The following is a 24,476-nucleotide window of genomic DNA, read 5'->3' as shown; positions in this document are numbered from 1 at the left end:
TGCAGCGCTTTTATAATGCTAATCACACAATTATATAGCACCAAATTCACTGTGCCCCCCCCCCACCCCCCTGTTTTGCACCCTGATACTTTTTCAGTAGTGGAGGAGGACCAGCGTTGTCTCTGCAGCCTGAGGAGAGAGAGAGAAAATGGCGCTGAGCAGTGTGCTGGCTGACTGAGGAGGAAGCTCCACTCTTCAATGGCGTGTTTCTCCTCAGCTTTTATGAGGTCATTTTTTATACTGGCGGGGGTAGGACTGTACCTCAGCAACTTATGACCCTTATTTATGGCAGTTTCCATAGGTTTCATGCTGCCCAGGGCGCGCGCGCCCCCCGCACCCTTCAGTGTCTGTGTGTATGACGGCATGCTGTGGGAGTGAGCATCTAGGCACAGCTAGCGTTCAGTTCCCTTCAGGAGCTAATGGTGTCCTGTCACCCAGAAGCAGAGCCATGAAAACTCTTTAGGAAGTTGGTTCCTACTTCTGCCCCCTCAGTCCCACGAAGCAGGGAGACTGTTGCCAGCAGTTCTCCCTGAAAATAAAAAACCTAACATAAGTCTTTTCAGAGAAACTCCGTAGAGCTCCTCTGGAGTGCATCCAGTCTGCCTGGGCCCATTTCTAAAACTGAGGTCTGGAGGAGGGGCATAGAGGGAGGAGCCAGTTCACACCCTTGAAAAGTCTTAAAGTGCCCATGGCTCCTGCGGAACAGTCTATGCCCCATGGTCATGAAATGGACCCCAGCATCCTCTAGGACGTATGAGAAACTCCAGATTAGCACAGTGGTATCTCACCTGCAGACTCTGTAGCACATTGAGGAAATCATTCATCCCTGTAAGGTGCTCAACATCTTGGAAAATGGCCACCAGCAAAGTGGGAGTAATTGCAATGGAGCGAGTAAGGACCACACGGGCAAATTTTGACCACTTCAAGTTTAGGAAACCCTATGAAATAAAAAATAATTAAAGAAACCATAAAACAATAAGTCAACATGAATAATGCAATAATCAATTAGCTAAGGTTTATATTGCCTCCTCAGTAAGTTACCTAATGTAACAAGCGGGGGGGGGGGGGGAAATGATACAAGATCTAATTTCATATTTTTGAAAACTTTAACATCAATTAAAACATTCCACTTTCTATTTCTAATTTGTCATTTTTCACCAAGCTGTCGTTACAGCAGCACATGAACATGCTTCATCACCATCAGGAAAGTGGGCACAAATTATTATTATTATCCTTTATTTATATAGCGCCACATGGGATCCGCAGCGCCCAATTACAGAGTACATAAATATGCAAAACAAGAAAACAGTAACTTACAGTTCAAGACAATATAGGACAAGTATAGGGTATATAAACATAGTGGCATCAGCAGGCAACACTGAAATAAGTATCAGGGTGGCAGAAACCCAAAGGATGTGGTGCAATTGAAGGGAGTATGGAGTAGAAGATGGTTTAAATAAGAGAAGGAAAGTCACATGAGGGAAGAGGGCCCTGCTCGTGAGAGCTTACATTCTAATTTCTATGATGACTCCCAACCTTAAAAACCTATTTAATATCATCACCACATGTGCTTCTTTTCCCTAATGTTGGCCCCCGCAAATTAGAACTATCCCTAAACTTCACAAAGTGTCAAAATTATAGACCCATTGCCCTTTTCAATTTAAACACAAAAATACTGTATGTGCTAAACTGAATGCTGCCTGAGAGAACCCTGCTGTCCCTACCGTATTAATCAAGACCAGGAAGGCTTTATATTAAGGAGACAGGCTCCTGATAATACCCGTTGGGTGCCTACATGCAACTAGTAAGTTTCCCCTGCTACTGTTTCACTGGGTGCAGAGATAGCGCTTGACAGGTTTTATTAGGGCTGTATATGTTTTCCGTGTTATTCTGGTTCGGTTTCTCTAGGGTCTTCCTCAAAACCATTCCTATCCTATGTAATGGCCTTTCAGCTGAAATAAGCTATGTGCTCATCGATATCGCAGGGGGGCATACACACAGAGAGATCCGCGCTTAACTTGTAAGCAATCTAGCCAGATTGCTTAGAATTTAAGCATGGATCTCTCAGTGTGTACCCCCCTTTTAAAGAAAGTTCTTAACGTAATTAGCAATCTTAATGCTTGAGCTACCTCTGTATTTGTGTCCCTGTACATATCCTAAACAATGGGTGACCATTGAGAGGTTCATCTACAACCCATTTCCTCTTGGTGATTGCTGAGAATTGTTAGATCAACAAGCCCCCTCATAAACTTTCCCTTACTACTGGTTCTAGATACAATTACGGCTTGGGACTGAATGCTTAAATATTCTAGACATAATACTTTCCATTTTTAGCACCCTAAACCTGGCAAGGATGATCCCAGAAATAAATCTCTCTCTGTGGCACAGACTAGGCATAGTCTTGGTTCACAGACAATGTTTTATTATTTTTTTAATCGCTCAATCGCGAGTGACAGATGATATTGTACCTCGGGACTTACCCCATCACTGGATTTGTTCTTAGACTTCTAAATCATTTTTTTAACCCCCCCCCCCTCCCCTTTAACCACTTAACTGATGATTTCCCCCCCCCCCCCAAAAAAAACACTCAGAAATAGTCTTCTTACTGGTCTTTCTAAGAAGAGACTCTCACCATTACAATCCATTCTGAATGCAGCTGCGAGGCTAATATTCCTGGTTAGACGCTTATCGTCTGCAGACCCACTTTGTCAGTCCCTCCATTGGTTACCTGTATTCTACCGTATTCAATATAAAAATAAGATTTTACTTACCGATAAATCTATTTCTCGTAGTCCGTAGTGGATGCTGGGACTCCTTCAGGACCATGGGGATTAGCGGCTCCGCAGGAGACAGGGCACAAAAATAAAAGCTTTAGGACTAGGTGGTGTGCACTGGCTCCTCCCCCTATGACCCTCCTCCAAGCCTCAGTTAGGATACTGTGCCCGGACGAGCGTACACAATAAGGAAGGATTTTGAATCCCGGGTAAGACTCATACCAGCCACACCAATCACACCGTACAACTTGTGATCTGAACCCAGTTAACAGTATGACAAACGTAGGAGCCTCTGAACAGACGGCTCACAACAATAACAACCCGATTTTTTTGTAACAATAACTATGTACAAGTATTGCAGACAATCCGCACTTGGGATGGGCGCCCAGCATCCACTACGGACTACGAGAAATAGATTTATCGGTAAGTAAAATCTTATTTTCTCTGACGTCCTAGTGGATGCTGGGACTCCGTCAGGACCATGGGGATTATACCAAAGTTCCCAAACGGGCGGGAGAGTGCGGATGACTCTGCAGCACCGAATGAGAGAACTCCAGGTCCTCTTTAGCCAGGGTATCAAATTCGTAGAATTTTACAAACGTGTTCTCCCCCGACCACGTAGCTGCTCGGCAGAGTTGTAATGCCGAGACCCCTCGGGCAGCCGCCCAAGATGAGCCCACCTTCCTTGTGGAATGGGCCTTGATAGATTTAGGCTGTGGCAGGCCTGCCACAGAATGTGCAAGTTGAATTGTGCTACAAATCCAACGAGCAATCGTCTGCTTAGAAGCAGGAGCACCCATTTTGTTGGGTGCATACAGTATAAACAGCGAGTCAGATTTTCTGACTCCAGCCGTCGTTGAAATATATATTTTCAATGCCCTGACAACGTCCAGCAACTTGGAATCCTCCAAATCGCTAGTAGCCGCAGGCACCACAATAGGCTGGTTCAGGTGAAACGCTGAAACCACCATAGGCAGAAACTGAGGACGCGTCCGCAGTTCTGCCCTGTCCGAATGGAAAATCAGATATGGGCTTTTATACGATAAAGCCGCCAATTCTGACACTCTCCTGGCTGAAGCCAGGGCCAGTAGCATGGTTACTTTCCATGTAAGATATTTCAAATCCACCAATTTGAGTGGCTCAAACCAAATGGGATTTGAGAAAATCCAAAACTACATTAAGATCCCACGGAGCCACTGGGGGCACAACCGGGGGCTGTATATGTAGTACTCCTTTTACAAAAGTCTGGACTTCAGGAACTGAAGCCAATTCTTTCTGGAAGAAAATCGACAGGGCCGAAATTTGAACCTTAATGGACCCTAATTTGAGGCCCATAGACAATCCTGTTTGCAGGAAATGTAGGAATCGACCCAGTTGAAATTCCTCCGTCGGGGCCTTCCTGGCCTCACACCACGCAACATATTTTCTCCAAATGCGGTGATAATGTTGTGCAGTCACCTCCTTCCTGGCTTTTACCAGGGTAGGGATGACCTCTTCCGGAATGCCTTTTTCCCTTAGAATTCGGCGTTCACCATCTTCCGTGAGCATCTCCTGAAGTTCCGGGTACCAAGTTCTTCTTGGCCAATCCGGAGCCACGAGTATCGTTCTTACTCCCCTTTGCCGTATAATTCTCAGTACTTTTGGTATGAGAGGCAGAGGAGGAAACACATACACTGACTGGAACACCCACGGTGTTACCAGAGCGTCCACAGCTATTGCCTGAGGGTCTCTTGACCGGGCGCAATACCTGTCCAGTTTTTTGTTGAGGCGGGACGCCATCATATCCACCTTTGGTTTTTCCCAACGGTTCACAATCATGTGGAAGACTTCTGGATGAAGTCCCCACTCTCCCGGGTGTAGATCGTGTCTGCTGAGGAAGTCCGCTTCCCAGTTGTCCACTCCCGGAATGAACACTGCTGACAGTGCTATCACATGATCTTCCGCCCAGCGAAGAATCCTTGCAGCTTCTGCCATTGCCCTCCTGCTTCTTGTGCCGCCCTGTCTGTTTACGTGGGCGACTGCCGTGATGTTGTCCGACTGGATCAACACCGGCTGACCCTGAAGCAGGGGTTTTGCCAGGCTTAGAGCATTGTAAATCGCTCTTAGCTCCAGTATATTTATGTGAAGAGACATCTCCAGGCTTGACCACACTCCCTGGAAGTTTCTTCCCTGTGTGACCGCTCCCCAGCCTCTCAGACTGGCATCCGTGGTCACCAGGACCCAGTCCTGTATGCCGAATCTGCGGCCCTCTAACAGATGAGCACTCTGCAACCACCACAGAAGAGACACCCTTGTCCGTGGAGACAAAGTTATCCGCTGATGCATCTGCAGATGCGATCCGGACCATTTGTCCAGCAGATCCCACTGAAAAGTTCGTGCGTGGAATCTGCCGAATGGAATCGCTTCGTAAGAAGCCACCATTTTTCCCAGGACTCTTGTGCATTGATGCACAGACACTTTTCCTGGTTTTAGGAGGTTCCTGACAAGTTCGGATAACTCCCTGGCTTTCTCCTCCGGAAGAAACACCTTTTTCTGAACCGTGTCCAGAATCATTCCCAGGAACAGGAGACGTGTCGTCGGGGTCAATTGAGATTTTGGAAAATTCAGAATCCACCCGTGCTGTTGCAGCACTACTTGGGTTAGTGCTACTACGTCCCCCAGCTGTTCTCTGGACCTTGCCCTTATCAGGAGATCGTCCAAGTAAGGGATAATTAATACGCCTTTTCTTCGCAGAAGAAACATCATTTCGGCCATTACCTTGGTAAAGACCCGAGGTGCCGTGGACAATCCAAACGGCAGCGTCTGAAACTGATAATGACAGTTTTGCACCACGAACCTGAGGTACCCTTGATGTGAAGGGCAAATTGGGACATGCAGGTAAGCATCCTTGATGTCCAGGGACACCATAAAGTCCCCTTCTTCCAGATTCGCTATCACTGCTCTGAGTGACTCCATCTTGAACTTGAATTTTTGTATGTACAGGTTCAAAGATTTCAGATTTAGAATAGGTCTTACCGAGCCGTCCGGCTTCGGTACCACAAATAGTGTGGAATAATACCCCTTTCCCTGTTGTAGGAGGGGTACCTTGACTATCACCTGCTGAGAATACAGCTTGTGAATGGCTTCCAATACCGTCGCCCTGTCTGAGGGAGACGTTGGCAGAGCAGACTTTAGGAACCGGCGAGGGGGAGACTTCTCGAATTCCAACCTGTAACCCTGAGATACTACCTGCAGGATCCAGGGGTCCACCTGTGAGTGAGCCCACTGTGCGCTGAAATTCTTGAGTCGACCCCCCACCGCCCCTGAGTCCGCTTGTAAAGCCCCAACGTCATGCTGAGGGCTTTGCAGAAGCCGGGGAGGGCTTCTGCTCCTGGGAGGGAGCTGCTTGGTGCACTCTCTTACCCTTTCCTTTGCCTCGGGGCAGATATGACTGTCCTTTTGCCCGCTTGTTCTTATAGGAACGAAAGGACTGCGGCTGAAAAGACGGTGTCTTTTTCTGTTGGGAGGGGACCTGAGGTAAAAAGGTGGATTTCCCGGCTGTTGCCGTGGCCACCAAATCTGATAGACCGACCCCAAATAATTCCTCCCCCTTATACGGCAATACTTCCATATGCCGTTTGGAATCCGCATCACCTGACCACTGTCGCGTCCATAAACTTCTTCTGGCAGATATGGACATCGCACTTACTCTCGATGCCAGAGTGCAAATATCCCTCTGAGCATCTCGCATATAAAGAAAAGCATCCTTTAATTGCTCTATAGTCAATAAAATACTGTCCCTATCCAGGGTATCAATATTTTCAGTCAGGGAATCCGACCAAACCACCCCAGCACTGCACATCCATGCAGAGGCGATGGCTGGTCGCAGTATAACACCAGTATGAGTGTATATACTTTTCAGGGTAGTTTCCAGCCTCCTATCAGCTGGATCCTTGAGGGCGGCCGTTTCAGGAGACGGTAACGCCACTTGTTTTGATAAGCGTGTGAGTGCCTTATCCACCCTAGGGGGTGTTTCCCAGCGCGCCCTAACCTCTGGCGGGAAAGGATATAATGCCAATAACTTCTTTGAAATTAGCAGTTTTCTATCGGGGTTAACCCACGCTTCATCACACACTTCATTCAATTCCTCTGATTCAGGAAAAACTACAGGTAGTTTTTTCAGACCCCACATAATACCCCTTTTTGTGGTACTTGCAGTATCAGAGATATGCAAAGCCTCCTTCATTGCCGTGATCATATAACGTGTGGCCCTACTGGAAAATACGTTTGTTTCTTCACCGTCGACACTAGATTCGGTGTCCGTGTCTGGGTCTGTGTCGACCGACTGAGGTAAAGGGCGTTTTACAGCCCCTGACGGTGTCTGAGACGCCTGGACAGGTACTAACTGGTTTGCCGGCCGTCTCATGTCGTCAACTGATTTTTGTAACGTGCTGACATTATCACGTAATTCCATAAACAAAGCCATCCATTCCGGTGTCGACTCCCTAGGGGGTGACATCACCATTACCGGCAATTGCTCCGCCTCCACACCAACATCGTCCTCATACATGTCGACACACACGTACCGACACACAGCAGACACACAGGGAATGCTCTTCTCGAAGACAGGACCCCACTAGCCCTTTGGGGAGACAGAGGGAGAGTTTGCCAGCACACACCCAAGCGCTATAAATATATAGGAACAACCCTACAGAAGTGTTGTTTCCTTTATAGCAGCTTAATATATCAATATCGCCAAAAAAGTGCCCCCCCTCTCTGTTTTTTTACCCTGTTTCTGTAGTGCAGTGCAGGGGAGAGTCCTGGGAGCCTTCCTCGCAGCGGAGCTGTGCAGGAAAATGGCGCTGTGTGCTGAGGAGATAGGCCCCGCCCCCTATTTCGGCGGGCTCTTCTCCCGGTGTTTGTGAGACCTGGCAGGGGTTAAATACATCCATATAGCCCCAGGGGCTATATGTGATGTATTTTTAGCCAGAACAAGGTATTATCATTGCTGCCCAGGGCGCCCCCCCCCCCAGCGCCCTGCACCCTCAGTGACCGCTGGTGTGAAGTGTGCTGACAACAATGGCGCACAGCTGCAGTGCTGTGCGCTACCTCATGAAGACTGAAAAGTCTTCTGCCGCCGGTTTCTGGACCTCTTCACTTTTCGGCATCTGCAAGGGGGTCGGCGGCGCGGCTCCGGGACCGGACTCCATGGCTGGGCCTGTGTTCGATCCCTCTGGAGCTAATGGTGTCCAGTAGCCTAAGAAGCCAATCCATCCTGCACGCAGGTGAGTTCACTTCTTCTCCCCTAAGTCCCTCGTTGCAGTGAGCCTGTTGCCAGCATGACTCACTGAAAATAAAAAACCTAATAACTTTTTCTAAGCAGCTCTTTAGGAGAGCCACCTAGATTGCACCCTGCTCGGACGGGCACAAAAACCTAACTGAGGCTTGGAGGAGGGTCATAGGGGGAGGAGCCAGTGCACACCACCTAGTCCTAAAGCTTTTATTTTTGTGCCCTGTCTCCTGCGGAGCCGCTAATCCCCATGGTCCTGACGGAGTCCCAGCATCCACTAGGACGTCAGAGAAATACTGTTACTTACATACAAGACTATTAACCATACTACAGCAACATACATCTCTTCACTTATCTCAAAATATCTCCCAACCCGGCCCGTTCGCTCTTCACAAGATCTACGTCTCTCACCCACACTCATTACTTGCTCCCATGCACGATTACAGGCATTTCTTCGGGCTGCACCCACTCTGTGCAATGCCCTATCACGTACAATAAGACTCTCCTCTAGTCTTCAGACCTTCAAGCGTTCCCTGAAAACTCACCTATTCAGACAAGCTTATCAAATTCCAGAACCGCTCACATTACCTTCATAGCTCTCCTATCCAATTATATCCTCACAGTACAGTCCACACATCCCCCACATATTGTCTTTCTTCACTCTCCTTTCCCCTGAACCTGGTTCGTCACTGCTGTGATGTGATATCATGCAGCCCACAAGGAACCTTTACAGTCTGGTGAACTATGCAATAGATAGCACCTGTCCTTGTGTATTAATGCCTATTTCCCCATAGATTGTAAGCTTGCGAGCAGAGCCATCCTACCTCTATGACTGTTTGTTTTTACCCAGTTTTGTCTTCTAATTGTGTCTAGTAGTAAAGCGCAACGGAATTTGCTGCGCTATATAAAGAAACTTAATAAATAAATAATATTTTCTGCAAATTAAAACTCTTCTGAAAAAAAATCACTGAATAATTTGTGCATTTGCATAAATAATTACTATTTTGGAATCATTTTGTTGGAATGTAGCCAGCCAAAATTGGAAGAAGCAGGGAAGGGGTCAAAGGCAAAACAACACATATTTGTATTTTAATACAGTTTATACTGAAAATGCAACTTTAGAATCTGGTAATAACTGTAAAGACGATGGGGGTAATTCAGAGTTGATCGCAGCAGCAAATTTGTTAGCAGGTGGGCAAAACCATGGGGGTCATTCTGAGATGACCGTAGCTGTGCTAAATTTAGCACAGCTACGATCATTCACACTGACATGCGCGGGTACGCCCAGCAAAAGGCTATCCCACCCCGCATGTCAGTGCCGCCCTCCCCGCAAAAGTGCAAAGGCATCGCACAGCGGCGATGCCTTTGCACTTCAAGAGTAGCTCCCAACCAGCGCAGCTTTAGCGTGCTGGTCGGGAGCTACTCATCGCTCCCTGGCCCACAGCAGCTGTGTGTGACGTCACGCAGCCGCTGAGGTCCGCCCCCCCGTTCGGTCCGGCCACGCCCACAAAACGGCGTCCAAACACCGCCGTTCCGCTTCCTCTTCACCCAGCGAGCGCCTCTGCCTGTCAATCAGGCAGAGGCGATCGTAGCGGCCCGACAGCAACCAGATCGCAACGCTGCGATAAACTGCAGTGTGCGATCGGGTCGGAATGACCCCCCATGTGCACTGCAGGTGTGGCAGATATAACATTCGCAGAGAGAGTTAGATTTGGGTGGGTTATTTTGTTTCTGTGCAGTGTAAATACTGACTGCTTTATTTTTACACTGCAATTTAGATTTCAGTTTGGACACACCCAACCCAAATCTAACTCTCTCTGCACTTTATATCTGCCCCCCCTGCAGTGCACATGGTTTTGCCCAACTGCTAACACATTAGCTGCTGCGATCAACTCTGAATTACCCCCCATATTTCTTCTTGGTATATAGGACACTTTATATCACTAGACTGTGTACAAACACTATAATGTCAATTTAGCATTGAATCTAAACAATGACGAAACACATCTTTTACACTATAATGGTGTTGGGTTCGGAATAACGGCGGTCGGGATCCCGGCTGCAGTCAGCATGCCAGCAGGGGGACGAGTGCAATGAAGACCCGTGCGGGCTCGCTGTGCTCGCCACAAGTACTATTCCCACTCTATGGGTGTCGTGGACATCCATGAGTGGAAATAGCCCTTGGCCCCCTGCCGGCATTCTGGCAGGCGGGATCCTGGCGTCAGTATGCTGACCGCCGGGATCATAACTACATGCCCTAGAAATGACATAAAAAACCCTTGTTTCCATATCCCAAGAGTACTCCAGTGACCCCTAGTGGATGAAAAAGAAATAGCCCTTGGCCCCCTGCCGGCATTCTGGATCCTGGCGTCAGTATGCTGACCGCCGGGATCATGACTACATGCCTATAATGAGACAAACATGCTAGAGGATTGATAAATCTGCACAGAATACACTTAATGATATTTGTATTAGTTGTGTAATATATTAAACCAACATAGTGCCTACTACATAATCAAATAATTTCAGCAATGGGTTGGTGGTGCTCCCGGAAAATAGTTCAGAAAACTAAATGGAAAATGTGGTCTTAAGAAAAGAGCAAAAGACAAAGAGCTGCTATATGTCTTTTCCAGGGCACACTTAGAAAAATATGTGATGGATTGTAAAAATATGGGTGAGTTAATACGTAACCTTTATTAAGATATACTTACTAAAAGGGAGGAAGCGAATAAACAAAATTTATTACAAATTTGAGGCGAAAAATATTTTTAGAAGGGCGAAAATATGTTTACTCCCTTTATGTATCAAAAAATTAATTTGTTTCTGAATTGAACAAATACTAGTGGGAGTAAATAGGCTCCATGGGGTTAAGTTATCCCATACCTGAATATCCAAGTCAAACAAAAAACCCGGCAGTGCACATAGAACTGGAGCGGCTCATAAATATGAGAATAAAATACCTACGGTACCTAGTATTCCCTGGTGGTCTCCCAACCGGGTACTGACCAGGCCCTACAGTGTATGGCTTCCAAGATCAGACGAGGTTGGGCATACTCAGTGCGGTTTGACCGTAGGTGGGTGAGTCTCAAATTTTGTGCAATCAATTCCAGTGTGTGGTTATTTCAGGCAAATGTAATAACTCAGACGCTCTGATGATAATTACTCCCCCTAAAAATACAAGGGGAGATGAGGGTGGTGCTATGCAGTGGAAAAATACACCTTATTCTATTGGGTGTTATTTGTCCCCTTATGGGGATCTATCAGTAATGATCCCTAGGGGATGGTGTCTCCACTGAGTATTCCTAAATATCACATCACAGCTGTATATTAAAATAACATGAAAAAAATATATATAGCACGTTTCTCAAAGGATAACATATGATGTTTGTTGCACTTAATATCAGAATAGAAATGGATAAAGCGAATAACCCCTTATAATAGGCACTTGTGGTATTTGCAGCTACATGCTGATAATCCCTCTATATATAGAGAAAAAGGGTGTTATCCCCACTGTGTCCCTGAATTTGTTAGGGTACAGTGGAAGAACACTTGTATTGTGCCCATATGTGAACCCCCCTGGTGGAGAATTAGAAAGTCAATTGCAGTATAATAATAGCTGGGTACCTCACTGGGTGTAAATTTCAAACCTTATTGCCCGAATGTCTGTAATCATTGGTGGGCAGTGTGAGATCTGAGGTGTCCAGTAGGTATGAATAGTGATTTCCAGCCTGGGAGGATCCGAGTTGTGGAGCCGATGTTCGCGGTCCGTGCAACCGGACGTTCGGGTGCCGTGACCGGAAGTGAACGTACGTTTCGCTCTGGGAGCTTGATCACCTGATCGCCTGTTCCCAGAGCTCACGGCCGCCTTACTTATGTTGATGTCCAGCCTACCAGACACTGAAGTGTGTGAGGAGGTGTGTCTGGGGGCGTAGCACATAGTACAAAGGATTTAGGGGTATATTCAATTGAAGTTGAAAGCTGCCGTCTGTCGAAAAGACGGCAGTTTTCGACTTTTTTAAATTGGAAGGGCTTCCGACCTATTCAATCTAACCCCACATTTTTCGACAAGTCGAGGAATTCGACTTGTCGAAAAGCACGTGGATCAGCGGAATAGCTGCCGATCCACGAGCTTATGTCGAAAATGGGGACAAAACCGACAGGTTTTGGCCCCCTTTTCAACCATCTCAATTCGACTTTAAAAAAAGTCAAAGTGAGATGGGGAGAGCAGCGCCGGAGACGGGGAAAGCCGCGCCGGGGACAGGGAGATCAGTGCCGGAGGATGTTACAGCCGCCGCTCACAGCAGCGCCCACCCGGCTCCAGCAAGCGAGAACTCGCTTGCTGGAGCCAGGTGGATGATGCCGTGAGTGGCGGCTGTGATGCAGGGACTGGTAGAGGAGGGACGGGGAGAGGCAGAAAGATTGGGGGGGAGACGGGGGAAGAGCCGCGGGCAGACAGGGGAGAGCAGCGCTACGGCTGCTGTAGCGCTGCTCTCCCCCGTCTGCCCGCGGCTCTCCCCCGTCTCCCCTCCGGCATCTCAATTCGACTTTTTTAAAAGTCGAATTGAGATGTAATTTAATAGCCCAGGTCGGAACCATTCCGACAAATGAATGTCGGAATGGATCCGACTTCAATTGCATATACCCCTTAGTATTACAGCAAGTGGAAAACCACACAGAAAAGAAACCCCTAATTTTGGAATAAATTCCATGGGTTATATAGTCCATAAAATCTACCAGGCGAGGCAGTTGTCTTGGGTGCACTATAGTTCATATATAGTCTACTAGGTACCTAGTTAAGTTTTCTTTTTGTTTAATCGTAAAGGAAGTGGCATAAAGTCACAGATGAGCATAATGATGCACTGCGCAGGTCACTCGTATCGGACCCGTCTTGCCTTTTTATGCAGAATGCATACATTTCCCTAATTTTGCATCTTACTTTGCTTATAGTGTACTAGGCACTGATTAGTATTTTTGCAGCAAAGGACTGTGTATAAAGTCACAGCATAACAATACATAGCGCGGGTCACATGTATGGACCTGTCTTGACTTTTACCCTAGATTGTGTAATTTTTCCATAATTCTGTGGTGGACTAAATGGGGCTATTTGATGCGATTTGAAGATAGGTGCATGCGGACACATCTGTAGGTATACACATATTTCTGCATAATACATCTGGAGTCTGGAGCAAATAATAATGTTCAATTCACTGCTTCATGCATCTATGAGATGGGTCCAAGGGGCAAATGCAGGATTTCTGGAAGGGGTATTTCAAATGTTTGATTTTAGAGCGATTGTCGCCAGCCCATGAATGATGCATAATTAGCATGTAACAATATATAGTCTGCCCCAAAGTGCAATTTATGTAATACATTACTTCAGACATATGCAGGGCCAATGATCACGGTAAGTCACTAACCATATTCTCTCTCTGGTGCAATGATAGCGCACTCAGATCCACAAACACAGAGCAGACTTGGTAGGAAAATCTGCTGCCATTGGGTATGTGCCGCAGCTCATTCCGCCCTTTATACTACATGTAGTGGCCGCTGGCCAGGCTGTTGGGAAGGGGGGTTTCCGGGCAACTGGAGACCTCCCTGCATATGCCTCTGGGTCCAACTGATCAATTGTACTTAAATGCAATTTTCTTTGCGAGCCTATTCCCCTTCACTTTACATTCAGGGTTCATTTGCATTAACCTCTAAACAATTTTAGATCCTGCTGATCTTACTTTGTAGTAGCAATACTTTTTTCATAATTTTTTTTTTCATTTACTGGGCTAATTAAGCACTCAGCAATGCGATTTCAAGCTATAGCACTGCAGCTTGCTGTGCTTTGTTCTGATGGTGTTTTGAGCATCGTGGTAGAAGTATTATGACTTTTCATAGTACTTGAGGGTAGTGTAGTCCTACTACCTGATAAAGTATGGCTCACAGACCAAACATTAGTTATTTTTTAGGTGGAGAACACCTTTAATACAGTACATTGTTTTTATACATTTTTAGTACTGATCTCTGCAGTTTTATTTCTATACGAGGTGTGGCTATTACACTAACTAGACTGATGGTATCATTTATGTTTAATTATATTAGGTACATGTACGGCCCTCCTGCAGCCAAACACCACTGAATTCTTATTTTCCATTGGTCAAAAACGTGCTGTAGCTCATTATTTTTAGGCTGGACAGTGTTTTTTTTATTATAAGTTGTTTATTTTTAAAGTGTCCTTAAGTTTTACGAAAATTGTGCACTTATTCAGGACTTAAAGATGAAAAACAGAAGGAAAACATTCAACCAAACATCTCTGAAACTATGGAGCTACCAGCAAATCCAACCTGCCTTCACTTTCATGCAAACTCATCTGTGTGATCTCATGACTTGCTTGTAATTGTTGTTCAGTGAAGCATAGTTTATTGTTGCATAATGCCTGGGGTTTACTCAAACACATTACAAATTGCTCTTCTTCAGCAGCTAACCAACTGACTCAGATGTAGGCCTGTGTCTAAATCAGACTTAAGTTACTATACCTTAACTTCATGGGCAGCTAGTGTGGGAATCACAAAAGTGAATATTCATATTCAGAACAATACATCAAATACTAAACAACATCTGAGACCAGGTATTACAACCTAAAACTTTACATTGTGTTATGTACTGACCTAAGTGTCTGAACATAGCTAAGAATAGGAGATTCACAAACAAAACTCTTAGCCTAGGTACACACTATACAATTATCTGTCAGATAATCTGCCAGATTTAGCTGGTTTGAATGAAAATTTGGTAATGGATGAGAGCAAAATGACAACCAACCATTTGCTCCCAAAAACTGCAAAATGGACAAAATCAGTCATTCATCCAAGTTGGTTAAATTTGTGTTAACCAATTTGTATGAACGACAGGTTTTGTTAGTTTTTCAGTGTTTGGAAGCAAATGGTCGATTGTCATTTGCTCTCATCCATTACCAGATTTTCATTCCAACCAGCTAGATCTGGCAGATTATCTGCTAGATAATAGTATAGTGTGTACCTAGCTTTAGAGCTGTGTGCGCAAATGCTAGGAGCTAGGGATACAGAATTCCACAATTAAATGCAATAGTGACAAAAGATGGTTTGGATATTGTGGTTATTACGGAGTCTTCGTGAAATGAAAAACTTGACTGGAATATTGCTATACTGTGTTTCACTTTATTTAGAAAGGACAGACTAGCAAAATATGTGAAAAAGGGCATAAATGCTACTTTAATACAAAACATTAACGAAAAAATGGAGACCATTTGGGTGGCCATAGAATCAGAGGAGAACATTATTACACAGACCACCATGCCAGGAAACTGTTGCAGCACTAAAATGGCTTTATGGGAGAATTGAATCTACCTGAACTGGGAGGGCTCTTCTGCAAGTTCCACTGGAAATGAGGACTTTCTAAATTCCTTTCAAGGAGTATACCTCAAGCAATTGATGAGGGAACCCACACGCAAAGATGCAATATTAGACATAATACTAATGGCGACAGAATATCAGACATAAAGGTGAGAGAAAACCTAGGATCCAGTGACCATCAAGCAGTATAGTTTCTATAAAGATAGGAACCAACCCATCCTTTAGAATGTAAGCTCTCACAAGTAGGGCTCTCTTCCCTCATGTGCTTATCCTTTTCTTACTTTGATAATCCTTAACTGCTCAAATGCTAAAGTTTTCGTCCACCTTGATACTTATTTCAGTGTCATCTACTGATGTAGTTATGTTTAGTTACTCTTTATTTGCCTTAACTTGTCTTCAACTGTAAGTCACTGGTTTCCTGTTTTGATTATGTGCATATGTACTCTGTAATTGGGCGCTGCAGTACCCTTATGGCGCCATATAAATAAAGGATAATAATAATAATATCACAAAACAAAAACAAAAAAACAGACGTTTGTGTCAAAAGGTTTACGCAAATCACAAGGAAAAGGAAGCCAGTGTGGTCTACAAAAGAGGTATCAACTAGTGTGAAAGCAAAAAAAAAAGATGGCATTTAGAAAATACAATCAGATTCAAAATAATGAGGACAAAGATGAGTATTATGTTAGGTGGAAGGAGGCTAAGAAGGTAATCAGCTGTGCCAAGGCACAAGTTGAGAAGAAAATGGCCCAGTCAGTGGGTAAAGGGGGCAAAACTTTTTTTTTTCAGGTATATAAGTAAGGAGGAGAAGAGCAAGCAGAAGGATAATAAGAATAAAAACAGAGAGTGGTCAAAGGAAACAAGGCAATTGCAGATCACCTAAAAAAATATTTTTGCTCAGTATTCGCTACAGAAAAAGGGGGGAAGGGGAAGGGGCCATAGTTAAGCTGTAAGAACATTCATAAAAATGAGTTAGATACAAGGCAATTTACAGAGGAGTGGGTCCTAACAGAACTTTCAAAACAGAAAGTGGATAAATCAATGAGGTCAGATGGGATACATCCAAGGATACTAAAAGAGCTTAAATGGGTGCTGGTTAACACCATTAACAAAATTATTTAAACAACTGCTAGCTACAGGAGTAATTTCAGAGGACTGAAAAATAGCACAGGTAGTCCCACTGCACAAAAGTCGAAGCAAGGAAGAGACAAGCAACTATAAACCAGTGAGTCTTACATCAATAGTAGATAAATTGATGAAAACACTATTAAAAGTTAGAATTGTAGAATCTCAAAACCAGCAATTTACATGATCCCAGACAGCATGGATTTACTGGGGGGAGATGATGCCACCCAAATTTTACTGACTTTTTTGACTGGTTGACTAAAATAATAGATGAAGGAGTGATCGTCGATGTAGCATATGTAGACTTTAAAAAGGCTTTTGACATGGTCCCATGGACTGCTAAATAAACTTGAAAGTGCAGGTTTGTATTCTAAGATGGTTGAATGGATAAACTTGGTTGCAGGATAGGAAACAGAGGATTGTAGTAACTGGAGTGTAGTCTCAGAAGGGAAATGTTAAGATTTGTACTTGGACCAGTGCTTTTTAATATCTTTGTTAGGGACATTGCAAATAGTATCGAAGTGACAGTGTGCCATTTTGCAGATGACACAAAAGTATGATTTATGGTAGACACATCAGGATGGGGAAAACAAATGATTGAGGACCTAGGTAGCCTAGAGGAATAGTCAAGAACGTGGCAGCTACAGTTTAATGCCAAAATATGCAAAATCATACACTTGGGTCTCAAAAACTCAAAAAGCTAAATAATGTATTAATGGCCCTATAATGGAAACTATAGAGGGATCTAGCAGTAACTATTTCAGGTGACTTAAATGCAAGTAAGCAATGTAAAAAAATAATGAGGAAGGCTAGTCAGATGCTTGGTTGCATAGGAAAGGGAATCAGTACCAGAAAGAAAGAAGTAATAATGACCATGTATAGGTCATTGGTAAGGCTTCATCTAGAATACAGACTTCAGTTCCAGAGGCCATATTTTCAGAAGTACTGTATATAATTACATTAGAGTGTAGAAAGAAGGGCAACTAAAATGGTACACCACAAAACTTACCTGAAAAGACTAAGATATCTTAATATGTATAGTCTGGAGCAGAGACGGGAAAGGGGGGACAGGATAGAAACTTTCAAATAAATCAAGGGTTTTAACAAGGTACAGGAGGGAAACATTCCTCAAAGGAAGAGAAGTATTAGAACACATACTGAAACTGGAAGGTGGTAAGCTTCAAAAGAAACTTGAATAAAAATTACTTTACAGAAAGGATAGTGGATTGGTGGAATAGCCTCCCACCAGAGCTGGTAAAGGCTAAGACAGCAGAGCAATTTAAACATGCTTGGGATAAACATAAGAATATACTTACAAAGAATTAAGGATTGGTTTGAGGTTACCAAAAGGTAAAAGGATTGGTTTGAGGTTACCGAAAAGCCAAGCAGTTCCTATCTTCCATCAAAATCGATGTTTCTATGTATTATCCGTCAGCTGTCACAACAGCTCAGTCGTTTTCTTCTTTATATCAGTAACTGATGCAAAACGGGTACCTCTGTGTACAGATTTGAATTCAGGGAAAATAAATAAGTCACACGGTGCTAGTTCTGGAGAGTATGAAAGGTGTTCTAGCACTGCAGTCTGTTTGTGAGCCAAAAACTGCTTCACATAGAGCTGTGTAGGCTGATGCGTTGTCCTGATAGAGGATAAAGCCATTTTCCACAACTCTGGCCTCTTTCTTCTGATTCTTTCCTGCAAAGTTTCCAGAACATTTTTGTAGTAAAAGTTGATTCCCTGTTGCACATCTTGGCACTTAGTCTTCCAAAATATCCCCCTTGATATCAAAGAAAACAATTAACATGGCTTTGAAGTTTGATTTGCTTTGACATGCTTTCTTCATTCTTGGTAATGATGGTGTTTCCTAGTGAATGGACTGGTGTTTTGTCTCAGGATCGTACTGGAAGATACATGTTTCATCACAAGGAATAACCAACTAAAAAGATGCGAAAATCGCTTGTATTTGTTCCAAAATGTCTGTACATATTGCTTTGAATTTTCTTTCTGCTCGGCAGTGAGAAGCCTTAGAACCATTGTAGCACAAACTTTTGTCATGTTAAGATCTGGATGCAAAACTTGCTTATGTCGATTTTTGTCATTTCTGCTATCATTCAAATGCTGAGTCGACAGTCAATTCGAACAATTTTCTAATTTTTTTCTACATTTTCGTTTGTTTTTGATTTGCAAGGTCTCCCGGAACGTTCATCATCTCCAACATCCTCATGACAATTACTAAAGGGGGTATTCAAATAGTCGTGGGGTTTACCCTGCGGATAATTGCCATGCCGAAGCAATCCAATTAGCGGTGATTACCCACATGTGAATGCCTGATGCTGGACAGAACCTAGCAGCAATACGCATAAAAACCGGAAAAATTGGGGGCTTGCGCATGGGCAAAACCTATTGATTCCACAGGTTATGCGGAGTCAGTGGGTTTCTGTGCCTGATATCCCAATTTTTGGGTGCAGGGAAAAAGGCTATTTAATTGAATAGCCTTTCCCTGCGCCGCAGGGATTTTAGCTGGCAATAAGCCATGGTGTTAATTGAATACCTCCCTATATCTTTTGTGCCACTCAAACACACATGAACATGATAGACAATCTGCCCTGTAAGCCTTGGTTAACATACAGAAAGATTTGGTGGGGGTTTTGTTCAATTTAACTTAATTATGAAGTTAACATGTTGCTCTACTTTTGAACTAAGCATTATTATGACGCATGGGAGTAACACAACTTCTTCGAATGCTGTGTGACAGCAATCCATGCGAAACGGGGTGAAACTTGCAAAACCATTTTGGGATAGTCCAAGGTCAATATTCCCCCACTCCCTTTTAACTTACACAGTAGAATTTATTTTTTTTCCAAACACAGTCTTGTTATTTAATAGCCATGTTTATTTATAGGGCACCACAAGCATTCTGCTGTGCCTTATTAAATACATAAGCATAAATAGTGCAAATAAAAACAGGAGGAGCACAAAAATGCAGTAAGCTTAGGGGTATATTCAATTGAAGTCGAAAACTGCCATCTGTCGAAAAGATGGCAGTTTTCGACTTTTTTTTAGGTCGGAAGGGGTTCCAACCTATTCAATATTTTTGACAAGTTGAGAAATTCGACTTGTCGAAAAGCACGTGGATCGGCGGTATAGCTGCCGATCCACGTGCTTGTGTCGAAAACGGGGCCAAAACCGGCAGGTTTTGGCCCCCTTTTCGACCATCTCAGTCCGACGTAAAAAAATGTCGTACTGAGATGTGGACCCAGAGGAGGAGGGGGGGAGATGCAGGGAGAAGGGGGACAGCCGCGGGCAGCCAAGGAAGATCAGCGCTACAGCACAGCGCTGCAGCAGGATGTCACACAGCCGGGACGCTCACGGCAGCGTCCACCCGGCTGCAGCAAGTGAGGTCACGCTTGCTGGAGCCGGGTGGACACTGCCGTGAGGTCGGGCGTCTGTGTGATATCCTTCTGCAACGATACTGTAGCGCTGATCTCCTCCGTCTGCCGGCGGCTGTACCCTGCTGGTCTCCCCGCGACTCCCCCATCCTCCTCCACTGGGTCCCTCATCTCAATTCGACTTGAAAAAGTCGAATTGAGATGGGATAGAATAGGGGTTGTCTGATCCATTCCGACAAATGCATGTCGGAATGGATCCAACGCCAATTGAATATACCCCTTAAAGGGCTCAATCATATTACCAAGAATGTGGCGAATTGTCGTTGCTGCAGCATGTAAACACCAGCGACAGCACTAAAGTTAGGCCCCACCCACCCTTTGTGGCCCAATAAATGCATGAGGGACTATATTTTTGTCAATTCATTACAAATGTATTGATTTGCAAATGTTGGCAGTACCAGAGGATACCCAGGTGGGAAATGAGTGAGAACCTCTGATCTAATAAGAGTCCTCACTAAATTGCTTATTTTACCATATTTGCATTAGAAAAACAAAAGATCAAGAGGAGGAGGAGGACCATAGGTAGTTTACAACACAGAAACAGTAAAAAGACACGTGAAAAGCATCCAATAGTAAATTCAGTGATAGGAATGTTAAAGATTTACCTCCATGACAAACTGCCCGGAGTAAGTGCCAGTCATTGTTGAACTTTGCCCAGCAGCTAGAATCCCTACAGCCCAGATATAGAGAGCTGCGGGTCCAAAATAGCATCCTAGAACCACTCCCTGCAAAACAGGACACAACAGCTCAATAACATGAAGAAATTAAAATGTCAAAAAAGGTTTTACCTTGATAAACCCAAGGGTGCCCTATGAGAGGATAATCTTTCCTGCAGTCTAACCTCATTAAGGGAGAGCATGAAGAAAGACCTCCATGCTGGGACAGAAGTACCACCTCTGGAGAGGATGTGGGCACATCAGGGCCCTGAGGTGAGGGGGCCCAAGCAACACTGAGGGTCATCATGAGCCTGATTCAGCTCATGCTCAGGACAGGCCTTCACGTTGCTCTTCTGGACAGCCTTTCCCAAATGCTGCGATAGGGCCTTACAATGCCATGTCCGCACTTGCTTCCCCATTGTGCTTACTATTTTATGCCTCCTTCCCAGGGCAAGGACAGAGAAGTCACGCAATTACAAATTAGCTGTGCTTAAGGAGGATTTGGACTAATTACATGTATTTCTTCTTTCTCCACTAGAGGGCACAAGAAGGACGATTGGTCTAGCCTGGAGAGGAGAGTCTGAGCACTGGCAACTGGGTCAGTGACTCCTCCGCACACAGGGACATCTCCCAGAGCCGCAGCTGGACGCACAAGGTGGACAGGTAAGAGCGACTCCTTGCTTGCAGGGAGCTGCATAGTCGCGGATTTCACCACTGGTGAGGGAGACCACTGGCAGTGGAGGCTCCAGTCTTTTCCGCAATACCCACTAGACCACCAGGGAACAGGTAACTGCAATACTGCGGTGGCTGCATTACCACAGGGTTCAGGTAAGACTGGGGAGTCAGGCTAGCCACTACCCCACCCCTTGGCGTGCTCCCTCTCTGCAGATAGCCTGCTACAGGGTGATACTACCTCTTTTTCTCCCCTCCGCAGAGACAAGCTGGACAGCCATTTACAGATATGACTACCTCAGTACTTCTCCGGAGAGAGTAGCTTGGGTCCATCTCCCTGTGTATCTCATTCTAGCAGGTTAGGTTATACATCAGCCGGTCTGCTATTATTTGCCCATTTCTTTTTTGCAGTGAATGTTGTGTGTGCATGTAATGTTAATACTCTAACATTGCGTACCGTGCAGTTGATATATGCTTATCCTAATACAGGTTGAGTATCCCATATCCAAATATCCGAAATACGGAATATTCCGAAATACAGACTTTTTTGAGTGAGAGTGTGATAGTGAAACCTTTGTTTTCTGATAGCTCAATGTACACAAACCTTGTTTAATACACAAAGTTATTAAAAATATTGTATTAAATGACCTTCAGGCTGTGAGTATAAGGTATATAAGAAACATAAATGAATTGTGTGAATGTAGACACACTTTGTTTAATGCACAAAGTTATAAAAAATATTGGCTAAAATGACCTTCAGGCTGTGTGTATAAGGTGTATATGTAACATAAATGCATTCTGTGCTTAGACTTGGGATCCATCACCATGATATCTCATTATGGTATGCAATTATTCCAAAATACGGAAAAATCCCATATCCAAAATACCTCTGGTCCCAAGCATTTTGGATAAGGGATACTCAACCTGTATAGATAAATATACATATATATTTCACATCGGACTTATTGCTGCTCTTTATGGGCACACTATATTGAACAGCTCCAGGTATTATTCCCCTCAGTATATAAAGAGCCGTGTTATGGCTCAGACAGAGCGACAGCTTAATAATCAGTGTTTTGTGGCGCTTTACCATTCAATGCATGTACCAGAAAAGTAAACACCACTGTTTTGTAACTTTGTTATGCAGGGGCTTTCTTGGTTTGCTTTTTGTCTTCCAGGAATTTAGCACCATGGGAGGTGGGTGCTCATGTGTTATGTAGCTCTTGAACCTGTACTAACAATACTTTCCCCTAAGGATCCGGACCACTAGGGCAGAGGAATCCCTATCACAGGCCACTGTGCCCGGTATTTTACAGCTATGCTGAGTGAGGTACCTATGCTACTACTAGCCAGGAACCGGCATTTCTCATTATCACAGGTAATATGCAGTTAGCTAACCACCGTGCAGCTCCCCCTGCTAGTATATCTCCAGGTGTGGCCCAGATTACCAACATACTGCCGTGCTGAAAGTCCCCGCCTGCATTAGGGTCAATGAAGTTCTTCTGGATCAATAAGGTCTGTACAGAGTGCACTTCCACATGAATAGTAATGGCCCTTACACGTTTCCCCACCCAGATTGTCTGGCAGTTTCGTCAGAGGGTACCTAACACCAGCGGGGCCTCTTAGCACAGCAAAAGGCCTGGAAAGCTCAGTATCAATTTTTGCAGATTATACTAAACTGTGTAAGGTAATTAATTCGGAAATAGATGTGGAGTCTCTACAGAATGACTTAGCTACACTAGAAATCTGGGCATCTAAATGAGGTTCAATATAGAAAAATGCAAAGTTATGCATTTCGGGACTAAAAATAAACTTGCATCGTACATATTAAATGGGGAAAATCTAGGGGTAACCGTATTGGAAAAAGATTTGGGGTACTCAATAATAGGCTTAATAACCGTACACAATGTAAAAGAGCAGCAAAGAAGGCAAGTAAGGTGCTAGCGTGCATAAAACGGGGAATTGAGACAAGGGACGAGGATGTAATCCTGCCGCTGTACAAATCATTGGTACGTCCGCACCTGGAATATGGTGTTCAATTTTGTGCACCATATTATAAAAAAAGATATCTGTGAACTCGAAAGGGTTCAAAGGCGAGCTACTAAATTGATTAAAGGAATAGAGGGACTGGATTACGAGGAAAGGCTTACTAGGTTGAATATGTATACATTAGAAAAGAGGCGTCTAAGAGGAGACATTATTAATATCTTCAAATATGTAAAGGGACATTATAAAGAGTTATCAGAGTGTTTATTAAAAGAACTCTGTATAGGACACGAGGGCACTCGCTGAGGCTAGCGGAGAGAAAATTCCTTACGCAACGTAGGAAAGGGTTCTTCACTGTTAGGGCAATAAGGATTTGTGATTCCCTGTCAGAGAGGGTGGTCATGGTGGACTCTGCAAATACATTTAAAAACGGATTATCTGACTGAAAAAGATATCCAAGGTTATAGCATTTAAAATATTGACATTGATAATCTGGGAGGAACATGATTTATAGTTGTTAACTAGACATAAAACATTACTTTAGCAGGGACATTATAATGAACTCGGCTTAATACAGGTTGAACCCGATGGGCATTTTGCCTCTTTTCAATCTCATTAAGGGGGTTACTATGATACTATGTTACTATGTATGTAATACAAAAGCATTCGAATCCCTGCACTCCTGACAACATTTAGCTTTGTTCAATTTAGCCAACAATGAACGTTTATGATACATTACAATATATTTCTATTTATTGTGAGATTTGTTTATTGGATTTAAATAAATTTTATAGTGACATTTTTTGAGCACCTTATTGGTGGTAACACACAAGACTGCTTTTGATAGTTTATCCGCTTCCTACTGCAGATAAGGCCAAGTGGGAGTTCCATCTTTGTTGCTGCTCACATTGCCCGTCTCGTTAGGTCTTCTATCCTCTATATTCTGCATATGGCTTCCCTTAGAGATACAGCAGATCTATTGTGGTGACCAGGAAATCCCTTGGTCTGATTGACATGGGCTCTAAGAAGATTTTAGAGTCTGACCCTTAGCAGGAGAGATCCTCTTTGAACCAGAGTTGGAGGACTGTCGCTACAATGGCAGTGCCCAAGACAACTTTCCTTCTGGGTGTGGCCCAGGGGGAGTTCAGTATGTTTATTTCATTTTTTTTTT

The 24,476-nt window shown here is 44.1% G+C and overlaps 1 protein-coding gene, 1 long non-coding RNA gene and 1 pseudogene across 2 annotated transcripts in view; 1 reads left to right on the top strand and 2 right to left on the bottom strand.

Moving 5' to 3' along the window:
• Window positions 1-24,476, bottom strand: part of SLC11A2 (solute carrier family 11 member 2) — a 121,949-nt gene that overhangs the window by 65,806 nt on the left and 31,667 nt on the right. The window contains exons 11-12 of the mRNA XM_063952294.1: window positions 20,597-20,716; window positions 789-938 (exon numbers count right to left, since the gene is read on the bottom strand). Coding sequence (XP_063808364.1) covers window positions 789-938; window positions 20,597-20,716 — 270 coding nt within the window. The remainder of the gene's footprint in view (window positions 1-788; window positions 939-20,596; window positions 20,717-24,476) is intronic.
• The window catches only part of LOC135009677 (uncharacterized), a 112,547-nt gene that overhangs the window by 56,474 nt on the left and 31,597 nt on the right, over window positions 1-24,476 (top strand). The window contains exons 2-3 of the long non-coding RNA XR_010209201.1: window positions 21,186-21,310; window positions 21,582-21,677. This is a non-coding gene — a long non-coding RNA (uncharacterized LOC135009677). The remainder of the gene's footprint in view (window positions 1-21,185; window positions 21,311-21,581; window positions 21,678-24,476) is intronic.
• On the bottom strand, window positions 11,001-11,119 carry LOC135052084 (5S ribosomal RNA; annotated as a pseudogene).

This window comes from Pseudophryne corroboree, chromosome 2 (genome assembly GCF_028390025.1).
Source record: "Pseudophryne corroboree isolate aPseCor3 chromosome 2, aPseCor3.hap2, whole genome shotgun sequence".
NCBI lineage: Eukaryota > Metazoa > Chordata > Amphibia > Anura > Myobatrachidae > Pseudophryne > Pseudophryne corroboree.
Note: the sequence above shows the minus strand (reverse complement) of the source record. Positions and strands in the feature narration are given on the sequence as shown.